Source organism: Acomys russatus, chromosome 22, assembly GCF_903995435.1.
Source record: "Acomys russatus chromosome 22, mAcoRus1.1, whole genome shotgun sequence".
Classification (NCBI taxonomy): domain Eukaryota; kingdom Metazoa; phylum Chordata; class Mammalia; order Rodentia; family Muridae; genus Acomys; species Acomys russatus.
In genome coordinates, this window is record NC_067158.1 from 52,238,381 (window position 1) to 52,259,573 (window position 21,193).

Genomic DNA, 21,193 nt, shown 5'->3' on the forward strand with positions numbered 1-21,193 from the left:
ACACTGAGATGTCAGTTAATCGTTAATTGATTGCTAAGTGCCCGAAGCTGAGCTGCCAAGTCAGGCCTAACAAACCTCAGGCCTCTTGCCTGTGTGGGGGGCCCACTGTTTCAGGCCAGAAACCTCACAGCAGCATCTCTGCCCGGGGTCCTTCTGTCGCTTTCCTGATCCAGCACTGCTGTGAAACTGTGAAAATGAGGCAGCAGTCTCCCTCAGTTTTCCTTTTCGTTGTTATTGCAGGAAGACAAGCCTGACACACAGAGAAGCCTAATGGAGGAGCTGCCCGCAGGTAAGCATGTGCTTCCCTTCTCACTCTTTGCAGGGCGGACTGTCCTTTCCATTTCCCTTAAATTTTATACAACTCAGCATTGAGATTACCTTTTGTTTTTCCTGCAGCATTGAAGCCAGTGGATAGAGCATGCCCCAAAGTCTGTTTCTTTCTGGCTCATTCAGAATCCAGTTCAATTATGTGATTTTTTTTAAAGGTTTTTGTTTGTTTGTTTGTTTGTTTGGGTGGGGTTTGTTGTTATTATTCATGATTTGAAGTTTTATTTTATGTGTGCACATGTTCATGTGTGGAAATCAAAAGACAACTTAGGAGCATCGGCTCTCTTCTTCTACCACTTGACGCTGGACCTGGGCCTTGAACTCAGGTCCTCAGTCTTGGCATCGGCGCACTTGCCTACTCAGCCATCTTGCCAGCTCACCTCTCCTGCTCCTTGTGATGACTTTTCTTACTTTTATTGTTGTGAAGGGAATTTAAAATGTGTGTCATGAGGCAACAAGCCAAACAAATCTTCACACTGAAAGATTTCTGGTTTCCCAAGGAGCTTGGGGATCTCCAGTGATGCTACAGCCTCCAGCACACTGGCTCAAAGTGGCGTCCCAGGACTGTAGCCTCACACCCCTAGGAATTTGTCAGAAATACATTTTGTTCAGGCCTCACTCCACACCCCTGAATCAGAAGCTACCCATAATTCCCAGCCCTCAGGGGACTCCAGTGTATCCATCAGTCAGCTGAGGGACCAGGTCCTGGGTTACACCTTCCTTCTGTTATGGTTTGAATATAAAAATGCTTCCTTTAGGTTTGTGTGCTCAAGGCCTGCGACCCATCCAGATGAGTGGAGGCATTTGGGGAGGTGATGGAGAGTTTGGTAGCAAACCCTGGCAGGAGGAAGTAGGTCATTAGGGGTGTGTCCTTGGGGACTCTGTCTTGCTGTGGCACCTTCCTCCATCCCCCCTCCTCCCTCCCTCTCTCTCTCTCCCTCTCTCTCTCTCTCTCTCTCTCTCTCTCTCTCTCTGTTTCCACAACCGTGATATTCTCTCTCGCCTCAGGCCCAGATCAGCTAGCTTTAGACTGAAACTAGGAAACTAAGCCACAATAAATCTCTCCTTCTTTGAAATAATCTCCTGGGTATTTGTCACAGGGATGAAGCCCCAGCCAGCTCATCACACCCTCCTTCCATTTATTTCTGACTCTCCTCCCTGGCTACCTGACCAACTGGCAGGACCATCTCCCACATTTTGGCTCCAGGGCACCCAGTCTGTTGCTGCCCTACTCGGTGCATCTCAGTCATGGTATATCCAGTATCCTTGCTACTTCTGGCAAGTTCTAGACCATCATGTTATGCCGTCTCTGCAGAGCTTTTTCATCCTTGCAGATCATGCCATCTGCCTATCTACCCTTCCTGCCACCCAGTTTGATGGTAAGAGGACCTGACCTCCTAGCCCTAGCCGCCCTGCATCATTCAGTACTGTGGGTCCACGTGTATCTTTCTGCACTCCGGGCATCTCATTTCATCTGCACTTCAGTCTCTTTTCATGGCTATATCCTGGACCATTCCATCAACTATGGGTCCCGAATAATGAGGTTAGACTACCGTCTCTTAGTATACCAGATTTCTCGTGGTCAAAGATGTCATGTGGACTGGCTCTGTTTGGTTTTCTCTAGCTGTATTAGACTGTCCAGCCCCCGGGACTCTCATCTAATAACCAATAACGTGAATCTGTTTAAGTTTATGCTAAAAAAAAATGCACTGGGAAAGGCTGTATGCAGATGTGATAATAGGTGTCTAAACTGGGAGGTGAGAGGAAAAGGTAAAGAAAATAGCCCATAGCGGGTGTGGTGGCGCATGCCTTTAATTCCCAGCACTCGAGAGGCAGAGGCAGGCAGATTGATGTGAGTTCAAGGCCAGCCTGGTCTACAAAGTGACTCCAGGACAGTCAGGACTACACAGAGAAACCCTATCTCAAAAAATCCAAAAAGTGAGTGAGAGAGGGAGAGAGAGAGAGAGAGAGAGACGGAGAGGAGAAGCGAGGAGAGAGCGGAGAGAGAGAGAGAGAGAGAGAGAGAGAGAGAGAGAGAGAGAGAGAATAGTCCATGACAAGATCAGGAAATTTTGAAGAAAGCTGTTTGGCCAAGAAAAGAAACAAGTGGCGGTACACTAGAGGCTTGTAAGTGTCTGTGAGTGCCCTCTACTCTCTTGCTTCAAAGTGAGCCATTATAGTCAGTGCTTACAGCCCACTACAGTCACGGGCTTTCTCTGTAAGCTGCTGTAAACAAGGCCAAACCACGGTTCCCAGGTCCCCGTCAGCCGCCCGGCACATTTTCAGCAGCTCCTCGGGACACGTGGCCTTGTTTTACGTTCCTCTTTCACGGTATCTCATTTAAGCTAGTTTGAGGCTAGCAGCATGGCAGCTCAGTCCAGGAAGAAGCTTCTCTGATGCACCTGTTTCCCCTGTGAGGCCATGGCACAGCTTTCTCTAATTTAGAGCTACGGGACAGCACCTTGATGCTGTGCCCGGAGGCTTTCAACAGTGAAACAAGCAAAAATGGAAGACGGAATGAACTGTAGGATGCTCTCATACACCGTAATATCTACACTGAGTGAGCTCAGCTAGGAGCGCCGATGAGATGACCCTCGTGTCTGCTGCTCTGCGCGTGCCCCTGTGCCTCACAGCCTACAACGAGAACTAGTGCTTGAGCTGTTAATAAGTTTTTTCAAGTGAGCAACATTCAAAACTGTGTGCTGGGGGCTGGAGAGATGGCTCAGCGGGTAGGTGCACTGGTTGCTCTTCCTGAGGTCCTGAGTTCAACTCTCAGCACCCACATGGTGGCTTACAACCATCTATACTGGGATTTGACGCCTTCTTCTGGCATGGAAGAATACATGAAGATAGAGCACTCATACATAAAATAAATAAATACATAATCTTTTTTTTTTTTTTAAACCTGTGTGCCAGAAGATATGAGGACCAATAGCTATAAGGTCCCAGTTAGCAGCTGGAACATAAGAAACACTGTGTAAACTTGATGCTTTTGCCTTCATCTTCAGTATTACATGGCGTTAAAGATGCCATGGGCATCTCTGGGAAGGTTTTAGGGGGAGCAGTGATAATAACTGCTAAGACTCGTGACCTAAAAGGACCCTATGGCTTCCATGTGGCTAACACAGCAGAAGGAGACGTGAGCAGATGAGGAGACAGACTCAGAAATAGTGCAGTAATCCGGTGAACGAAGATGACCATGCCTTAGAACGGGGCCTAAGAAATGGCCATGGTAGGAAAGAATGTGTCTAAGAGAGTGCCAGGCCTGGTGACACTTGTCTGCAATCCTGGCACTTGAGAAGCTGAGGCAGGGGACTGACATGAGCTTGAGGCCAGAGGACAGGGAAACGTAACAAGACTCCTGTCTCATAGGATCAGAGGGAGGGAGGCAGGAAGGCTTGGTGGATTGCTGCCCCTCACCAGTGCCACCTCCTGCCTGACATATCTGAGGAGTACTTTGTACCCCATAGCCTGTTCTTTGACATATTTCAGTTTAGTGCTTATAACACTTTTGGGGTCATCTAATATTTTTTCCTGATTGTTTTTCAGGGTTTGGGGAGATTGGTTTGGTTTTGGGAGGTTTGGGGTTTTTGTTTGTTTTGTTTTGTGAAAAACATAGGGTCTTACTCTAGGTTAGCCTGGAACTTACTATATAGCCCAGGGTAGCCTCAGACTCATGGGTTGATCCTCCTAGCTCAGCCTCTGGCACCCTGGAGTTGCATGAGTCACCACACCTGGCTGCTCGTCAGTTTTTACACTTTTCTTCTCTCTTGCTGGACTATGAATCTCCTTAGATCCCTGGTATCAAGTCAGGGACCAGGTGCTTGGGAAATAGTGATTGGATGCATGGGCCATGAGTCCTTCTACAAGCCTCGGAAGCCTCTCTGTGTCCCACCCAGGACACGCTCAGGCCCCTGAACCACGTTCATTATTTTCAATCCAAAAGCAGTTCGTACTATAATTTAGAAACACTAAACACATAGGGTCATCCTCGAAATACAATTGTTTCCCTGCCCTTTTGCTGTGCTTCCATCTTGGGTCCATAAATACTTTTTATAAAACTAAGGGGGTGGGTGGAACGTCTCATCTTGAAGGTTCTTTTTGGCTTGGGTACCGTACTAATCCTCTCAGCCTGACGTAACAAGATGCCATCAAGTGAGCAGCCTAGACATCAGAAATGTGTCCTTCCATAGCTCCCGACGGAGGTGCAGAGGTGCGAGCCTATTCTATCCTTGGCTTGTGGCTGGCAGCACACAGCTGCTCCTGGTGGAGGAGGGGATCACCACCCCTCTCCCCCTCCCCCTAACTCAGAACGCCCTCCAGTCCCATCAGATTAGACCACTGTCCTTCAGGCCTCTACAAGTCTTATCATCAAACACTACCACAGTGGATGAGAGCGACAGCAAGTCCATTTCAGGGGCACGCTTTGGTCCGCCTTAGTCACCACAGGACTCTGGAAATCACCCTTCATTTATCCCAAGCATGTGGCCTCGCAGCCTTGAAGACTGTTACCTAAGCTTCTCTCGGTATGGCTTCCTCTAAAACATCCTCATTGTTTGCAGGAGTTGGCTTTTGCCAAATGCTTCAGGACTCCTCCCAGATAAAGCTAATTACCAAAATGAGACAGACCCTGTTCTGGAGATGCACCCCAATTCCCTTGTGGTTTGGGGGGGTGGATGGGTGCAGTGGGAGCATCACCTGTTTCTGTTCAGTGTCTTAGTGTCTAAGCACTCAGCTGTTGAGGGTGTCTTCACGGTGACAACGGGGCAAGAGCTAGCATGTATCAGGACCTCACCTGCCAAGCACACTTTGCTGGGTTAGAACAATAGTCTGTGTTCTATGGCTGCGAAGAGACACCATGACCACGGCAAACTCTTATGAAAGAAACCATCTGATGGGGGCCAGCTTACAGTTTCAGGGGTTTAGTCCATCATCATGGAGGGAAGCACGGCAGCGTGCAGGCAGACATGGTACCGCAGAAGTAGCAGAGAGTGCTATATCCGGATCCGTGGGCAGCAGGAAGAGTGAGACGCTGGGCCTGGCTTGAGCCTTAGAAACTGCAAAGCCTGCCTGAAGTGACATGCTTTCCGACAGCAAAGCCACACCTCCTGATCCCTCTCCAGTAGCACCACTTCCTGATGAGCATGCATTTAAATATCTAATCTATGGGGACTGTTCCTGTTCAAGCCACCACGCCAGGCTTACCACGGCTCTGTATGGAGCCATCCTCAGAACAATCCTGCAAGGCTGGCAATGGCTCTTTCCCCCACCTTGATATTGGCAAAAAACAGACTGAGGGAAGGTTTGTGGTGAACTTAAGGCCACTCAGCTTCTAACAACACACTCCAGGGCCTGTGGCCTGGACTCTGACAGCAGGCTGTCATCTGGGCATCACTTTACGAGCTCATCCTCCTCTTGTTAGCCCCACTCAGAAACAGCTTTCCTTCCTCTGTGACCTGTCCAGAGCATCTCACTTTTGAAGTGATCGTGTAGGTTTCTCATATCAAGCAGTTCTCCACCTCTGCATAGCAGCCGGGTGTAACATAATCCAACCCACCTCCTGCCCTAGCTGCCCACAGATGCCAGCTGCACCAGACGCCACAAGTTAAGGACCAAAGCCTCAGACTGCCCTCACTTCACATGCCGGTTACAAACCTGGACCCTGGACATATGGCCAAGCAGCCAAGAAATCAAAGTTTTAAATGTGTCCTCCTTGGGCTCAGTAGTTTGCTTGAATGGCTCCCAGAACTGACTGAGAGAAATCATTGGGCTACATTTACTGCTTTGTTACAAAGTGTATTTTAAAGAACTGGATAAGCAGCCAGATGATGGGGAGCAAAGACAAGGCCTAAGAGGGTCCCAAGAGCAGCAACTTCTGCCCTATGGAGTTGGGGAGCACCACCCTCCCAGCACACAGGAGCACTTATCCAGCTTTTGGAAAACCCTACTGCCTGTGGAATTTGCAGAGTTCAGTCCCTATCTATTTTCCAATAACTACCATCACCCCAACTCAAGCATACACACACACACACACACACACACACACAGAGAGAGAGAGAGAGAGAGAGAGAGAGAGAGAGAGAGAGAGAGAGAGAGAGAGAGAGAGACATATATACACTGACACAGAAAGAGAGACATAGACACAAATTGACAGAGAAATTAGTGGGTGATATTGAGTCAACTAAAACCTCTGCTTGGCATCTGTGGTGCCGGCCACACCCTGAGGCTATGTAGGGAACCCAGCCTAAGTCATCTCAGTAGCACAAACTCAAGTGTCAGCAGGGTTCCTTGGGAGTTATCAAGCGGCCACTAGGACTCAGGGAATTCCACAGGCTGCTGAACCTCGGTGTCAGGGACCAAAGATGACGGTCACATGTCTTACCATACGTCACAGGTTTTACTGTAGCTCCCTATACAGTTGCACTTTGGCCAGACCTTCTGATGGTACAGCCTTAGAAGTAAAATTGTGTGCTCGCTTCGGCAGCCCATATACTAAAACTGGAACAATACAGAGAAGATTAGCATGGCCCCTGAGGAAGAAGTAAAATTGATCATAAAAAGTAAAAGGGGATCTCTGATGGGTCACACAAAGACAAAGAGGTGACATGCTGAGCTTGCTTTGTGACTTAAAATTAGAAGCCAGGCATGCGACCTGGCCTATAAACTAGCACTTGGGAGCCAGAAACAGGCATTATAAATCAAAACAGACATTATAAATCGAAACAGGCATTATAAATCATCTAGAGACATTTGGAAGTGCTAGAAGCAAGGCTACCACCTAAAGAATAAAGCATGCTGGAGGATGTGTGTTCGGACTATATGTAAATACTACATCATTTTATGGGAAGAACTGGAGCACATGGAGGTTTGTGAACCATCCCCCATCGATACCAAGGGACAGCTGTCCGTCAAGTCCAATGGGAAATTTGTCTCAAGTGCTCCAAGAGTTAGGTATTTATCTTAAGCAATTGAGTGGGAGCCTGACAGAGGCCTTTCTGGGCATAGTGCAAACCAGCCTCACTCAAGCTGGGGCCCAATAGCAGACTGGCTTCCCCATGTCAGCAGGTGTAACGGGCACCAAAACGTACTTACTCATGTCACTCCCACCTGTGGGTGACATGGGGGATTCCCTAAGGTCACTGCACATGGCATGAAGGGCCTATGTCCCCTACACTTTCTCTGGGGTAAAATTTACAGTCTCTACTAAGGGGGGGAATGGCAGGTCGGGAGGAAATGGGAAAGTCTGTCCTGAAGTGACATTGCAAGGCAAGCAGGCTGGGCTAGAGAAAAAAAGTCGATAGAGAAGAACACAAGACTAAAGCCCTCCATAGTTACCGTTGACTCCACCTCAGGGACCTACCCTGCCCAAGGCACACAGCAGTAATGCCATGCACAGTACACGACAGTCTTTCTTTCAGAACCCAAGACCAGCAGTTGTCAAATGACCACTATTTAGTCATGCGGCCATACTGCCTTTGATAACACGATCCGTAATAGGCACGGTTCTGAAAGGAATACATCCTTTCCGACCAAGGAAATCATATGTGCTTTGTGGTCATTTGGTTATGCAGGTATGGAAAAAGCTGAGAGCCAAATGAGACGATGAGGTGACACAGGTGGACGTTTCCACCTGCCATGATTTGAATATGTGTCCCCTGTCCAACTTGTGTTGACCTTTAACCCCCAGTGCAACAGGGCTGGGGTTAGAGGAGCAATATGAGTATCACAGGAGCAGATCCCTGATGCGAAAGGGCCCTTCCTTGATCTCTTGCCTGGACTCACTCATCTGTGCCCCACCCCTGTTTTCTCTCTAACGCGCACTACGTAAAACCTTCCTCCATGTGCTGATGTGGCGAGAAGGCCCTTGCCAGGTGTAGCCATTAAGACTGGAGACTTTGCAGCCTCCAAATTCTGAAAAGGCCTTAAGATGCTCGTAAACTGCCTGGCTTGGTGTTGGGTTTGAGATGGTGATGACGTATTAGTTTCTGACCAACTGATCGTGTTTGGCTGACTTAGTTTGGGCCATATCATTGGTCACTAAAAGCATTCAGCACCATGAGGTAGCCTCCTTGTTTGCTAGGGACTCACCACTACAGTGCTCTAAAGAGTCTGACCTCTCCCTTTCAAATAAGCCTGGCTTGACCCAAGCAGAGATAAAACAACCCAGGGAACTAAAACCACCTCAATCTTTGAAGCCATAGGGCAGTTGTCACCAGCCTGTAAACCCCAGAGGGTATCATCATCTTGGAGCTGGCAAGAAATGTAGGTTCAGGGGCTGGAGAGATGGCTCAGTGGTTAAGAGTGCTGCCTGCTCTTCCAAAGGTCCTGAGTTCAATTCCCAGCAACTACATGGTGGTTTACAACCATCTGTAATGTATTCTGATGCCCTCTTCTGGCCTTCAGGTGTACATGTAGACAGAACACTATATACATAATAATAAATAAATAAATCTTTAAAAAAAAAAAAAAGAAAAAGAAAAAGAAATGTAGGTTCTCGGGCCCCACCCAGCCTCAGGTGAACAGATGCACCTGTGCCCTCTGCTGCTGCGTCTACTGGGAACCTTCATTCTCTTATACAATGCATTCATGCCCCCACGTCTGTCTGTCTGTCTGTCTCTCTCTCTCTCTCACACACACATACATACACACACACACACACACACACACACACACACACACACACGGTGGGAGGAGAGAGAGAGGAACCGTGTTTCACTTACTCCAGACAGCACCAACTCTGAGGAATTTACAATCCAGACAACAGGGCACAGCCTTTCAAAGCCTTCACCTAAAACAATCCCCACAGTGCACCTGGGAAGTTGCTGGCCTCTCTGAGAGCTCAGCAGTTGTGTGCGCCATCTTGTTCCCCCACGTGTGTTGTGTCTTTTCCCACAATGCTCTGGATTCCACTGAAGAGACGTCCCCTTCCAGCTGGATCCCGTTAACTTTATTTTATTTATTTATTTGTTTATTATTTATACACTATTCGGCCTGCATGTATGCCTAGATGCCAGAAGAGGACACCAGATCACATTACCATGTGGTTGCTGGGAATTGAACTCAGGACCTTTGGAAGAACAGCCAGTGCTCTTAACCTCTGAGCCATCTCTCCAGCCCTGGTCCTGTTAACTTTAGGGTAGATCTTTACCTCCCAGTTCATAGCCCAGGCCCTTAACTGGAAGGAGGATCTACAAGCCAACTCACAGGCAGCCTCAAGGAAGCCATCGCTTATGAGCAGGCCTGATGGTGATGTACAGAACCCCAGAGGGCCTAGAACTACACACACACACACACACACACACACACACACACACACACACACACTTCACAAGCTCCTTTCCACCTCAGCCTCTGCCACAGAAGTAGACGGCATAGAAAAATCCCAGACTCTCCCACTTCAGGGTTTCATGAGCAGCTTTGTGTGAAAGGGGCCTGTGCGTCACTGTAAGTTTGTCCGCTCCCACCGTGGTCACCACGAAAGAAGGAATAAACCCTTGTCTGGCCAGAGCTGCAAAGAGCCATTGTACCCTGCCTGACCACTAGAACTAACATAACAGATGCACCTGGAATATGCACCACGTTCCTTGCTGGCAAACCTTACTATAGCAAGCACCTACACTACTTGTACGTGATTCTGCGTTTCAGAGACCTTGCCAATACAAAATGTGTGCCTACCTTGAAATTAAACACTGTATACTGCCATCTGGTGGTCAGTAGATGAAATGACAGCTGGAAATTTCAAGTGAAGAGAAAAGCGAATTCCATTTTGCAAAAACTTACTACACACAATCTGAGGAGGAGGTGTAGGAAGGCCACAACCTACCAAGATAGATGTTATCTATTGGCTAAAATATGACTACAAACAATAACCACTTTATTAATAATGGCTACACTACCTCACCAACTTTTGTAGCATCTGTTCCCACTCGAAAGCTGTTGTAAAGCGGAAAAGAATTAAAACAAGAAAGTCCCTGAAACAATACTGGATGCATAGTAAACCCTCACGTGTTAACTTCAGTGCTTATTACATTTCGTTTTATTTTTAACCTCATGTATGTGTCTGTATGGGAATGTGTACCTAGAAGCCAGAAGAGGCCATCAGAGCCCCCAACCTAGAGTTATAAGTAGTTGTGAACCACATGATTACCAAACTCAGGTCCTCTGGGAGAGCAGCAAGCTCTCCCAAGCACCTGGAATCACCTCTCCATCCCTTGCAGTGTTGCCTTATAGGGCTGATGGTACTCGGGCATGATGGGAAATGCTCTGCGTGCTTTTGTCTCATTGCATCTTCACAACAACCCTGAAAAGTGAGACCCAGTGTTCTTCCTGGCTCGCTGATTAGACAAGTGACACTCAGGGGTAAAGGAAGTTGCTGGACGTTGCAGGGCTCCCAAGTGCAGCAGACGTAGCTCACCTGTGACCTAAAACTGTTACAACTCTGAATGTGTTCACCTTTATTCTCTGCTCTCCCCAAGTCTGTTTGACCAGGAAACCTCTCTTGGCAATGTCTTAGTTAGGGTTTTCATTGCTGTGAAGAGACACCGTCACCATGGCAACTCCTATAAAGGAAACCATTTCATTGGGGCTGGCTTATAGTTTCAGAGATCTAGACCATTATCGTCCTGGTGGGAAACATGGCAGCGTGCAGGCAACCTGCTGGAGAAGGAGCCAAGAGTTCCACATCTTGATCCACAGGAGGCAGCAGGAGACTGACACACTAGGCCTGCTTCAGTATATGAGACCTCAAAGCCTGCCCCACAGTGACACACTTCCTCCAACAAGGCCACACTTCCTCCAACTAGGCCACACTTCCTCCAACAAGGCCACACCTCCTAATAGTGCCACTCCCTGTGGGCCAAGCATTCACACACACGAGTCTATGGGGGCCAAACCTATTCAAACCAGCACAGGAAAGCAAGCCTGTAAGTATGTCTTTATATACAAACGTCCCATCCAATGCAAGGCTCAGCAATGCTTATGCATATCCAAAGAACATCTGCTATCAAGCTGCAAAGTGAGTATTTAAGGGTGCGGATAATAGCAGTTATCATATAATTTTTCAACATCTCAAAAATAACAGAAGCTTGATCCCTTTACGTGGGAAAAAGTGATCCACATGAGATTTCATAGTCCATAGCTCAGCTTCTAGTCCCTCTTTGCCTGTGGAGTCAGCACGGTCTCCAGTTGGACTGGCTTCTCCCGGGTCTTCTGTAAACAGAGGGTCACGCCTGCTGATACTATGCATCCGTTCCTTTTTTTTTTTTTTTTTTTTTTTTTTTGTAATTAATTAATTTATTATTTACATAGTACTCTGCCTGCATGTGGGCCAGTTGGCCAGAAGATGGCACTAGATCTCATTATAGATGGTTTGTGGTTGCTGGGAATTGAACTCAGGACCTCTGGGGAAACAGCCAGTGCTCTTAACCTCTGAGCCATCTCTCCAGCCCCGCATCTGTTCCTCTTGAGACAGGAGCTCAGTACCCAGTAGTGGCACCTTAAGTATTTGGCCACTTTGCCCTCTGGCCAGGTTCTGGGAAATCAGATTTAGAAAACAGATTCTGTTTTCTAAATATTAACAAGTTTTCAAAACAGTGTTAAAACGCAAGTGTTTCATTTTACTACAGCCCTCTGGCAAATACCCCCAGTAGCTGCCTAAAAACACAAATCATTCCCTGGGGGTCTCTTTAAAGTCTCGTTTCCCAGGACCCTTGGAGCAGCATGTTTTTGGTGCTTGGAAGTGAACCGCAGAGGAGAAAACTACTTTCCCAGGCTGGAGGAAGGGAGCCTAGTCTTTGCATCCTTCTCGGTTTGTGACTTGTCTTGTGATTTGGGAACCACTGGTGAACACATGTCATCTGAACATGGCAATGAAAAGACCCTCAATCGGAATGGTTTATCCCATCCAATGTCCTAAGGTGGTACCCACATGTGACCTTAGCTTCTCCCATCCAATATCCTAAAGTGGTATCCACGTGTGACCCTGGCTTATCCCATCTGATAGCCTAAATGGGTACCTACATTTGACCCTGGTTTATCCCATCTGATGACCTAAGGTGGTACCCACATGAGACCCTGGATTCTCCCATCCGATATCCTAAGGTAGTACCCACATGCAACCCTGGGTTATCACATCTGATGTCCTAAGGTGGTACCCACATGTGACCCTGGCTTATCCCATTCAATAGCCTAAGGTGACCCTGGTACCCACATGTGACCCTGGCTTATCCCATTCAATAGCCTAAGGTGGTACCCACATGCAACCCCAGCACTCAGGAGGCTGAGGAGAGAGGACAGTGAGCTCCAAACCAGACTATATAGCAAGACTCTCTTTCAAAACAGAGCAAAACCACACAAATACCCAGCCTCATTTTCCCCACCTGTCACTCACCCATCATTCCTACATTTGACTCGTGCGGGATGGAGTGTCCTGTGCCTTCGCATGCAGGATGTGAGTTCGATGACTGCCACAAAAGTGGAGGGGCTTCGCTCTGAAAAGAAAGTCAGCTTGAGGATGGGGCCCATCTATGCCTAGTTGGGGCCTCTCTCTTGTGTAGGCCCTCCCCAGGCCTACTGTAAGTTTGTGAGCACCGTGGCTATGGCCTGTTTAGAAGATAGAGCTTTGCAGCCCAGCTCCTCATCATCCGGTCCTGTCAGGCTATCCGTTGTCCCCAGTGGGTCTTACTTGGATCCACTGTTACTACTATGAGGCGCTGAAGTGGTGATCTTTCTAGTTCCCTTACTCCGTGTATAATTTGGTAGCTGGTTTCCTGCTTGCACGACAGAGCAGCCCCTTTCTCTCTTGCTCTCATCTCACTGTTGCCTCATGCTGGTGTTTTCCTCAGTAGGCTAAAATCCTGGATGGTCCTGTTGCTTTGATGTTCTGATGACTCCAGACTTCATCAATAAAACCTCCATCAGCTGGCTCCCAGCAATCACTCTTCACACCAGCTCTTACCTCTTGGTGTCCCGATGAACTCTGTCAATTTCTCTATTTAAAAAACGTCAAGGTTCTCCCTGTCCCACTCTCCCCTCCCAGCCCACATTATAAAACAGGATTTCCTGCCCGGAGACTTCTGACCATCTTCAAATGCAGGGGTGGTGTGGGGGGACAGGGGAGGGCGGGTTGGAAGCTGGGGAAGGGTAGGGGGGAAGCGCTTAACTTCAACACAAAAAACATGGGCAGAGTCAAGCAGTATGTGGGAGCGCAGGAACAGGTGGCGCCAGCAGTCCGCAGCCTCAGCCTTCCTAATGGTATTTGCTTTTCCTCTGTGTAAACCAAACCCTGGCTGCAAAAAGGTGTGCCCTCTGCTTCCCAGGTGCCGTTTACAGTGCTCCCAAGACAAAGCAAATTTGAGCTCCCTTTAGCCATCAAGGACTCCCACCGTAAGTTAGGCAGCTGCTTCCAAAATACAAGCAGGAAGATGACAGGCAGGCTGCTCCCCCCCCACCCCTTCAGCTCAGTCTCCCTGGCATTTCTCTACTTCCGTGTATCCTGCGGAGGAGGGATGTTTTCCCTCTGCTGCTCCAGGCATGATATGGGTGGGATATTGATGTAGGCACAGAGAATGGATTGAACTTGATCTGATACACCTAAGGAAGACTTGTGGATATGGGTGTGTGCAGGGGTGAGGTGGGGGAGGGGTGAATGCACTGGTCCCCACCCTTTTCACCTGCGGGTCACACAACCTTGGACATTAGAGCCTGTCACCAGGAAAGGAAATCAGAGTAGAAAGACAGGGCAGGACCTGAACCAGGAAGAGTGTCCCACAGCCCAGGCTGGTACCTGACTCAAAAGCATGGCTCTCAGGTGTGGGACTAGGCCTGGAGGTCAACTCCAAGGCAGGCGGTGCAGGAGACAGACAGGAAACTGACCCTAAAGAGGGAAAAGCTGCTTAAATAGCTTGTGACTGAAGGGTTGTGGAGAGGAGTGGGGAGCCTGAAGACGGAAGGAAACACACAGGCAGACGAAAGCCTTGGGTTCAAGCCCAGCCCGCCTGATTCTGTCTGCTGCCCGCCTTGAAAAATGAGTGGTTTTGGAGGAGCAATGTTAAATCCGTGCCATCTTTGCGTTTCCAAGCAATTTGCATTATGGCCCGAGCCCAGCAGACGGTGAGAAAAGGATTTCAAGCTTCACCAGGTAATGGGTCCCCAGGATCCCAGCAGCTGCTCCTCCCACCCTCCTTCGCTTCTTTCTCCCTCCCTTCCAGCAGTGCTTCCTTGCTAGGACTGTCTTCATTTCTCAAATGCTTCTGAGCCTCCCCTCCCCTTTCCTTTTCTTCAACTTTATTTTCACTAGATTCCCCCATCCCACCCCCCGGCCTGGATTTTTTTTTAAAAATAAACAAGATTCAAAAGTAAACAGAAGTATTGCAGTCAGGGTTTCAGAGCCAGCCCTGAAAGAAAAATAGGATAGAAGGGAAGACGGGGTTGGAAGAAGGAAGAAGTGTGTGTGGTACTTTTTTTCCCCCGAGACAGGGTCTCTCTGTGTTAGCTGTGGCTGTCCTGGACTCTCTTTGTAGACCAGGCTGGCCTCGAACTCACAGCGATCCGCCTGCCTCTGTCTCCCGAGTGCTGGGATCAAAGGCGTGCGCCACCGCGCCCAGTGTGCGTGGTTCTGTTTAATCCAGCCCATTTATTCATTTGATCTATGAGTTGTGAGCAGAAGAAAGTGAAGCAGAAAGGGAGCTGGGGCTAGGTGTATGACCCTAAAAGCCACTGAGTGTGTGTATGTGCGTGTGTGTGTGTGTGTGTGTGTGTGTGTGTGTGCATGTGCGTGTGTATGCATGTGTATGTGCATGCATGTGTATGTACATGGGTATGCATGTGCATGTGCCCCTTCTTGGTGTTGCTAATGCCCGTGTCGTGGCAACTATATTGCATGCTTTGTGGGTACAAGGTGTGCATCTTTTTAAAACAAGCTAAGACTTGTAGAGCTTTACTCCATCATGAAGATGGATCAGAAACAAATCAATGACAACACGTCCAGCAGTAGCACATGCAAGGAAAACAAGTGGAAGAGAACCAAGAGGGGAGATGGAGAAAGACAGCTGGGTGGCCACAGGCAGCTTTACCATACAAGGAACTTGGTGCCTAGAGAGAAGGAGGCTGGTTGTATAATCACTTCCATGCTGCTGGGGAAAATGCTGCAAACTCGGGGTTTCCAGACAAGCACCCAAAGCTCTCAGCATTGGAATCAGTGAGTTGCTCTAAAGATATTCCCAGGGCCCTATTCCTGCCAAGTTCCCAAGAGAGAATGTGGTCCCTGTTCCTCAGGAGTATGTGCCCCTCACCTCACCCCAGCTTCTGCATCTGTAGTCACATTGTCTCCCTTTTCTGTCTGGGACCAAAGCTCCTTCTACCTTTGGCTTAGGGGCACAATTGCCATTGAACTTTAGAGCCTCCCATGTTGGGGTCCTTAACTTAATCCCCGCCACATGTGAGGCCATGCTGATATTCCCATATTCCAGGGATTCGGGTGGATGTGTCTTTTAGGAAACAACTTTTCCACTTACTACATAGGATGTTGGGTTTTATTTTATCACCATAGTCAGCTGTATCCTTTCTAACCAACCAATCTGTATGTTTTTTACCATCCTGTGGAGACTATGATTGAAAGAATGAAGAAGGGAAAAAAGGAGACAGCCAGAGATAAATCATCTCTCCTCCAAATGAACTTTACAAAAAAAACAGCACTAGGCTAAAGGTCCCAGAGCCCATTTTTCTTCTGAAAGGCTGTGTACATAAGAAACAGAAAACCACTGAGAGGTCCTCTCATATCAACGCCTAGAATTTACTGAGGAACCCAGCAGGCCAGTGTGACCAATGTTACATGAAAAGAATTTGTTCAAAGGGAAGTGATAGAGAAAACCCAACTGGAGAGGGGCAGAGCGCAGTGAGTCCTCCTCTGTCATGGGGCATGGTATTGACCTGCAGGAGAATAGAACTCATGAACCATGACCCAGACTGTCCTGGCTGTGGAGATAGCAAATCAGGGGTATGCTGGTTCTGGCTAAGCCAACACTGGCACTCTGCTCAGGCTGGACCCCTCCAAAGGGTTGAATCAGGAAACACGGGTATGGGCTTCAACCTTTCCCAAACCTACTTCATTTGAGATTCTTTAATGCATATACCTCTCTTCCAACCCACCTACCCTAGATAGGAGAGAAAAGAGGTTAATGGGAAGAAGAGAAGTAGACCTTTTTGGACTCAGTTCCTGGGAGCGATTCCCAGGGCATAGTTAGCAGGATTTCAACAGACCAGCAATTCAACCAAAGTTGCTGCTAGAACCTAGAACAGCAGCCAAAACCCAGAGCCCCAAAGCATTGTCCAGCACAGTTCTCTCTAGGAACATCTCGAAGTGAAGCAGTGAACAGCCAAACAATACTTTACATGCACTACATATCCCCCTTTCTATTAAAAAATAATAAACTATATAAATAAAAATAATTGTGGCAATTAGCCAATAAAAGTTACATTTACAAGGACAAGTCCATTTGTATATGACAATCTTGGAAAAATTATCCCACTATTTATCCTATCCTACATGAGCCAAGTGTTAAACAGTGTTTGGTAACTCCGAACCCATGACTTTAGGGACATGATGGGGATCTGCCTTCATGATTCATGTGCTATCCTCGGACTGGAACTTACAGTCTTAATTTGGGGTGTCTAAAAACTTGACACTCACTAATATGGCTAACGATATTCTCTCTTGCTTACTTTTTCTTTTTCTAGATGGTAACAAAAAATAATCCAGATGGGGTGCAGGTGCTGTAAGGTGATACAAAGGTAAAGTGAGCAGAGGTTGCGTTGTAAGGGGAGTTGGTAGTCCTTGTGGAGTCATGGTAAGATCACGCCTATATTAAAAAAAAAAAAAAAAAGACCACACCTATAAAGTAAGGCACAAAAGTAGAAGAGAGATGTTAGAAAGAGAATGGGACAAGTAGGCGGGTGGAGGTGGGTGACACTAGAGGATGGGGGATGGATATGGCCAAAGCCCATTATATATAGGTGTGAAAATGTCATAAGGAAACCCATTGTTTTGACCAAAAGCAGATGCTTAAAGCCACAGCAAGTGAAAGAAAGAAAGAAATACATAAAGACAGCGTGTGTGACAGCAGCTCAAAAGTAACACTATAAAACTGTGGCACAGATTGTTCAAAAACTGTTAGATATAGCATCACTCCGGAGGTCAAATCTCATTTCAGTCAAATTTACAATTCCCACAAGGCCTTTGATGCAAGGAAGGAAGGGGAGAAAAAAGCAAGCCTAGGATGTAGAGGACTCTTAAAGTGACATCACTAGCAATAGAGTCCATTCACCTGTCTGTCTTATGACATTTCATAAAAATTTGAGTGAGGTGATGCCTAAGGAAAACAGATTAACTGAAGACCTGACGCCCTGTGGTGGGGGTGGGGCAGTGGGAAGTCCTGATTCCGAACACACACTTGGGAGTTTTACTCCATCCCAACCATGTGATGATGAACTTCAGTCAAATGTAGTTATTATCAACAGTATCCGTTCTCCACATCCGTGGGCTCCGCAGCCCAAGGGCCGACCAACCAGACACGCAAATGTTCAAGAAAGACACCGAATCTGTGCTGAGCATTTGCACTTTCTTCTTGTTGCTCCTTAAAATAGTACAGGTTGAGAGTAATCTATATGGCATTTATCTTGCCTTAGGTAGAATAAACGACTTAAAGTGTAAGGAGGGTGTACGTGTGCACAGATATTTATGGAGATTTTGAGCATCTACACATACTGTTATATCACAGGACCTAGTTCCCTCCCCAGCTCCACTGTACCCGTGCCAATTAACTGATGTCTACTTCTCTCCCCGCCCCCCCCCAGCTATCTCTTTGATCCAGTCCAAGTGCCCTCCCCTGGTTTTGTCAACGAAGTAAACAACTGCAGGTTGGAGGAGGACGACACTGTCAGACTAAAAGGCACCCACACCAGTGAGGTGGAGGGGCCCAGGAACGCCTTACATGGTGGCAGCCTGAGCAAACCAGAGAGCAGAGGCAGTACAACTGGTCTACCTCGTCAAGGACCACTCCCCCACGAGGACTCAGAAGAGAGACACTGCGTGGAGAAGCATGGCATTGTCAATGGTATCAGCCCCGCTGGCACTCTGCAGCCTGTCAGGAGTTCCAGGCCCCACCAGGTTGACAGTGGCTCCTGGGCCAACAGCCCCTGGACAGGAACCCTAGACAGTGCTCACCCTGCTCAACCCTTCCTTGAAGGAGAGGATTGCAGGAAGCAAAGTGGCACGCTGCCCACCTTGGAAGGGACCCAGATGGTAGGACACGGAGACTGCAGGGCCCCTGCTGAGGCCTTGGCAGTGGCAGACCACATCCTACACATACCAGCCCCAGATTACCCCCAGCTCTGGAGCCCCACAGTAGGCAATGGAGACCCTGAAGAAAAGGATTGTCTTTTTGAAAACCATTCTGAGGTGGGACCCCTGCCGGGAACTCACCCCAAGGGGAGCGAGCAGGGTTTGAACGTGCCCTTCTCCCTGAGAAGAAGCTGGGACTCACTGAATGAGGGGGTGACCACAGATGTTCTGAACGTCTACTTTAGAGAGGAGGGTCCCACTCACCCTACGCCAGTGGTTGGTTCTGGAAATGAGCGGGAAGGCCCTCACACCCACAATGGGGATGCGGATGGGGTTGTGGCAGATGAGGACGCTGAGGTGGCAGAAGCCCTTGCAGCTTTAGAGGCTGCTACTGCAGGAGAAGATGGAGATGATGCGTATTAGGGGAGGGGCGAGGCGAGGCAAGTGAACCGCAATCCAAGGGAGCAGACCGAGAGAAGCATGTGACCGCTCTGCCAGCATGCCCGGGCATTGTTTACATCTGTTATCTTCCCATTGCCAGTACCTGTGCCCTGCTGGCTTGTTGTATAAGGCATCCCTCCGTGTAGCTGGACCCTGAACGCATTCAGAATGCTAGAATCTAAGTAAGAGTGGGGCTTCATGTCCACGCCCGTAACAAACGCAGAAGCTAAGCAGCTTGCATGCTGGCCCTGGAAGCTCCCCTAGGACATCTGTCCAGATGTGCTTGAGAAAGCCCTGACATCCCCACACTTGATCCCAGGGCCACACAAACATGGGCCATTCTCTTTGAATGTATTTCTTTTACCTTGTTTTTGAGAGCCAAATATTTCACCCAACATAGAAAGGGTTAACTATCCACTTAAAGTGCCTACTGTGTGCCAGAATTCAACTGCAGGGACAGTCACCCAGGGAACTACTAACCAACCACTTGTTGGACATTAGGTTAAGGTCAGCGTCCTTCAGAGTGGAGTAGACTTGACCAGTGAACAAATGGTTAGTCCGTAGCTGTGCTATGAAAAACACCCTGACCTTAACTTTTTTTTTTTTTTTTTTTTTTACTCTATTACTTTTTAATCTCCTTTGGGATACGGGAGGCTGGCCAAAATACTTCTTCAAACTAGCGTCATGTTTTAGATTCGAGTTCATGAGTGTTTTGGAATGGCAGCGCCATTTATGGAGGGGTCTGTGTCATTAAATGTATGGTTCTCATTAAAGCATCCCAGCACATGTGTCTCCCTGTCTTGTCGCAAAGCTGGGTACAATAGTCCCAGACAGAATCAGTGACCGTTGGTGTTTCCTTCAGTTTACACAAGTAGACATTTATTTGCCTTAATGAAAAGGGAAGGGCCAGAGATGGCACGCCCTCTGTGTTAAGGTGGTATAGTCCAACCTTATACTTACACCAGGTTGGTTAGCACCTGATCATTTGGCCGCAACTAGCCGGAGGGAAAAGTAAATAGAAAACATCAATCAAGCTGTGCACTTCAGTCACTTGGGACATAATTCCTGAGGGGAGGAGAGAATGAACATTGGTTTTGAGGTGTGTAGCCTGCAGTCTCTGCCACATCAAAACTCCCAAACCCAAAAGCTTGTGGTACAACTAGCTGGTTTTCAAGAGACCCAAGGATGGCACTCATGCTGAGTGTGGTACAGACGATCCTTGAGCCTTTGGTCCAGGAGAAGGAAGTCTGGACAACTACTGCCACCCTAACTTCTGTCACATCTCCAAAGTGAACACAAAAAGGAAATTCCGATAGGGCCTGGGAAACAAGGCGATTGGTAGAGACAAGGCTTTCTTTGTCTCAGAGGCGCCCACCTGCGCTGCATGTGCACATTAGAAACAGCTGCTAAGTTCCCCCGCGCTGGCCGCTCTCCCAAGCTGTAAGGACTCATTTTTTGCAAAAAAGCTGCTTTGAGAAGGTTTGGCAGACAGTGAGGGTTCCAACCTTTCTTGTAAAACAATCCTGGTCCCAGTCACCTTTGCCCCCACATTCAGGCTTCACCAGAGGACCTCAGAGGGGGCTCAGAACTTTGAGTCTGAAAATGATTCCCCACGCCGGCTGGCTGCTTCTATGAACTGCTCCGACAGCTGCCAGCATCCTGCTCTGTGTAGTGTGTTCTTGGTGACACTTAATCAGGAGAATGATGCTGAAGAGAAGATGCCCTTTCAAACATTCTGAGCATTTTTCAAGCACAGGCATACCCAATGTGGGGTACCAACTGAGACTGGCCCTGACATCACAGGTCTCTATAATCCTTAGCCAGTTGTGGCGTGTGGGATTTGCAATGGTGAATCTCAATTTTGGTTTTTTTGTTTGTTTGTTTGCTTGGTTGGTTGGTTTTTTGTTGTTTTTTTTTGTTTGTTTGTTTGTTTTTAACATTATTAAATGTGTGAGTGTGTGTGTACATGCATGCGTGCATGCTTGCATGCTTGCGGGCATGTGTGCATGTGTGCATGCCTGAACATTGCCAGCATATGGAGACCAGAAGACAATTGGTGACGCGTAGCAATCAGTTCTCCTCTCCTAC

The 21,193-nt window shown here is 48.0% G+C and overlaps 2 protein-coding genes and 1 non-coding gene across 3 annotated transcripts in view; 2 read left to right on the top strand and 1 right to left on the bottom strand.

Moving 5' to 3' along the window:
- The window catches only part of Rell1 (RELT like 1), a 99,711-nt gene that overhangs the window by 13,025 nt on the left and 65,493 nt on the right, over positions 1 to 21,193 (bottom strand). The gene's annotated exons all lie outside the window — the stretch shown is intronic.
- On the top strand, positions 237 to 19,118 carry C22H4orf19 (chromosome 22 C4orf19 homolog). The gene is made up of 3 exons (XM_051165318.1): positions 237 to 289; positions 17,062 to 17,115; positions 18,178 to 19,118. Exons 2-3 carry the CDS (start codon positions 17,084 to 17,086, stop codon positions 19,085 to 19,087), a joined length of 942 nt encoding a protein of 313 aa, XP_051021275.1. The 5' UTR covers positions 237 to 289; positions 17,062 to 17,083; the 3' UTR covers positions 19,088 to 19,118.
- LOC127206085 (U6 spliceosomal RNA) lies at positions 6,796 to 6,903 on the top strand. Its single transcript, XR_007832771.1, has one exon. It is a non-coding gene; the product is annotated as a U6 spliceosomal RNA (small nuclear RNA).

Excerpts from the sequence above, each read along its gene's own strand:
- C22H4orf19 (XM_051165318.1), top strand. The coding sequence starts at position 17,084 with ATGGGGTGCAGGTGCTGTAAGGTGATACAAAG. Across the intron at positions 17,116-18,177 it reads TGCTGTAAGGTGATACAAAG|CTATCTCTTTGATCCAGTCC; the intron begins GTAAAGTGAGCA and ends GCCCCCCCCCAG.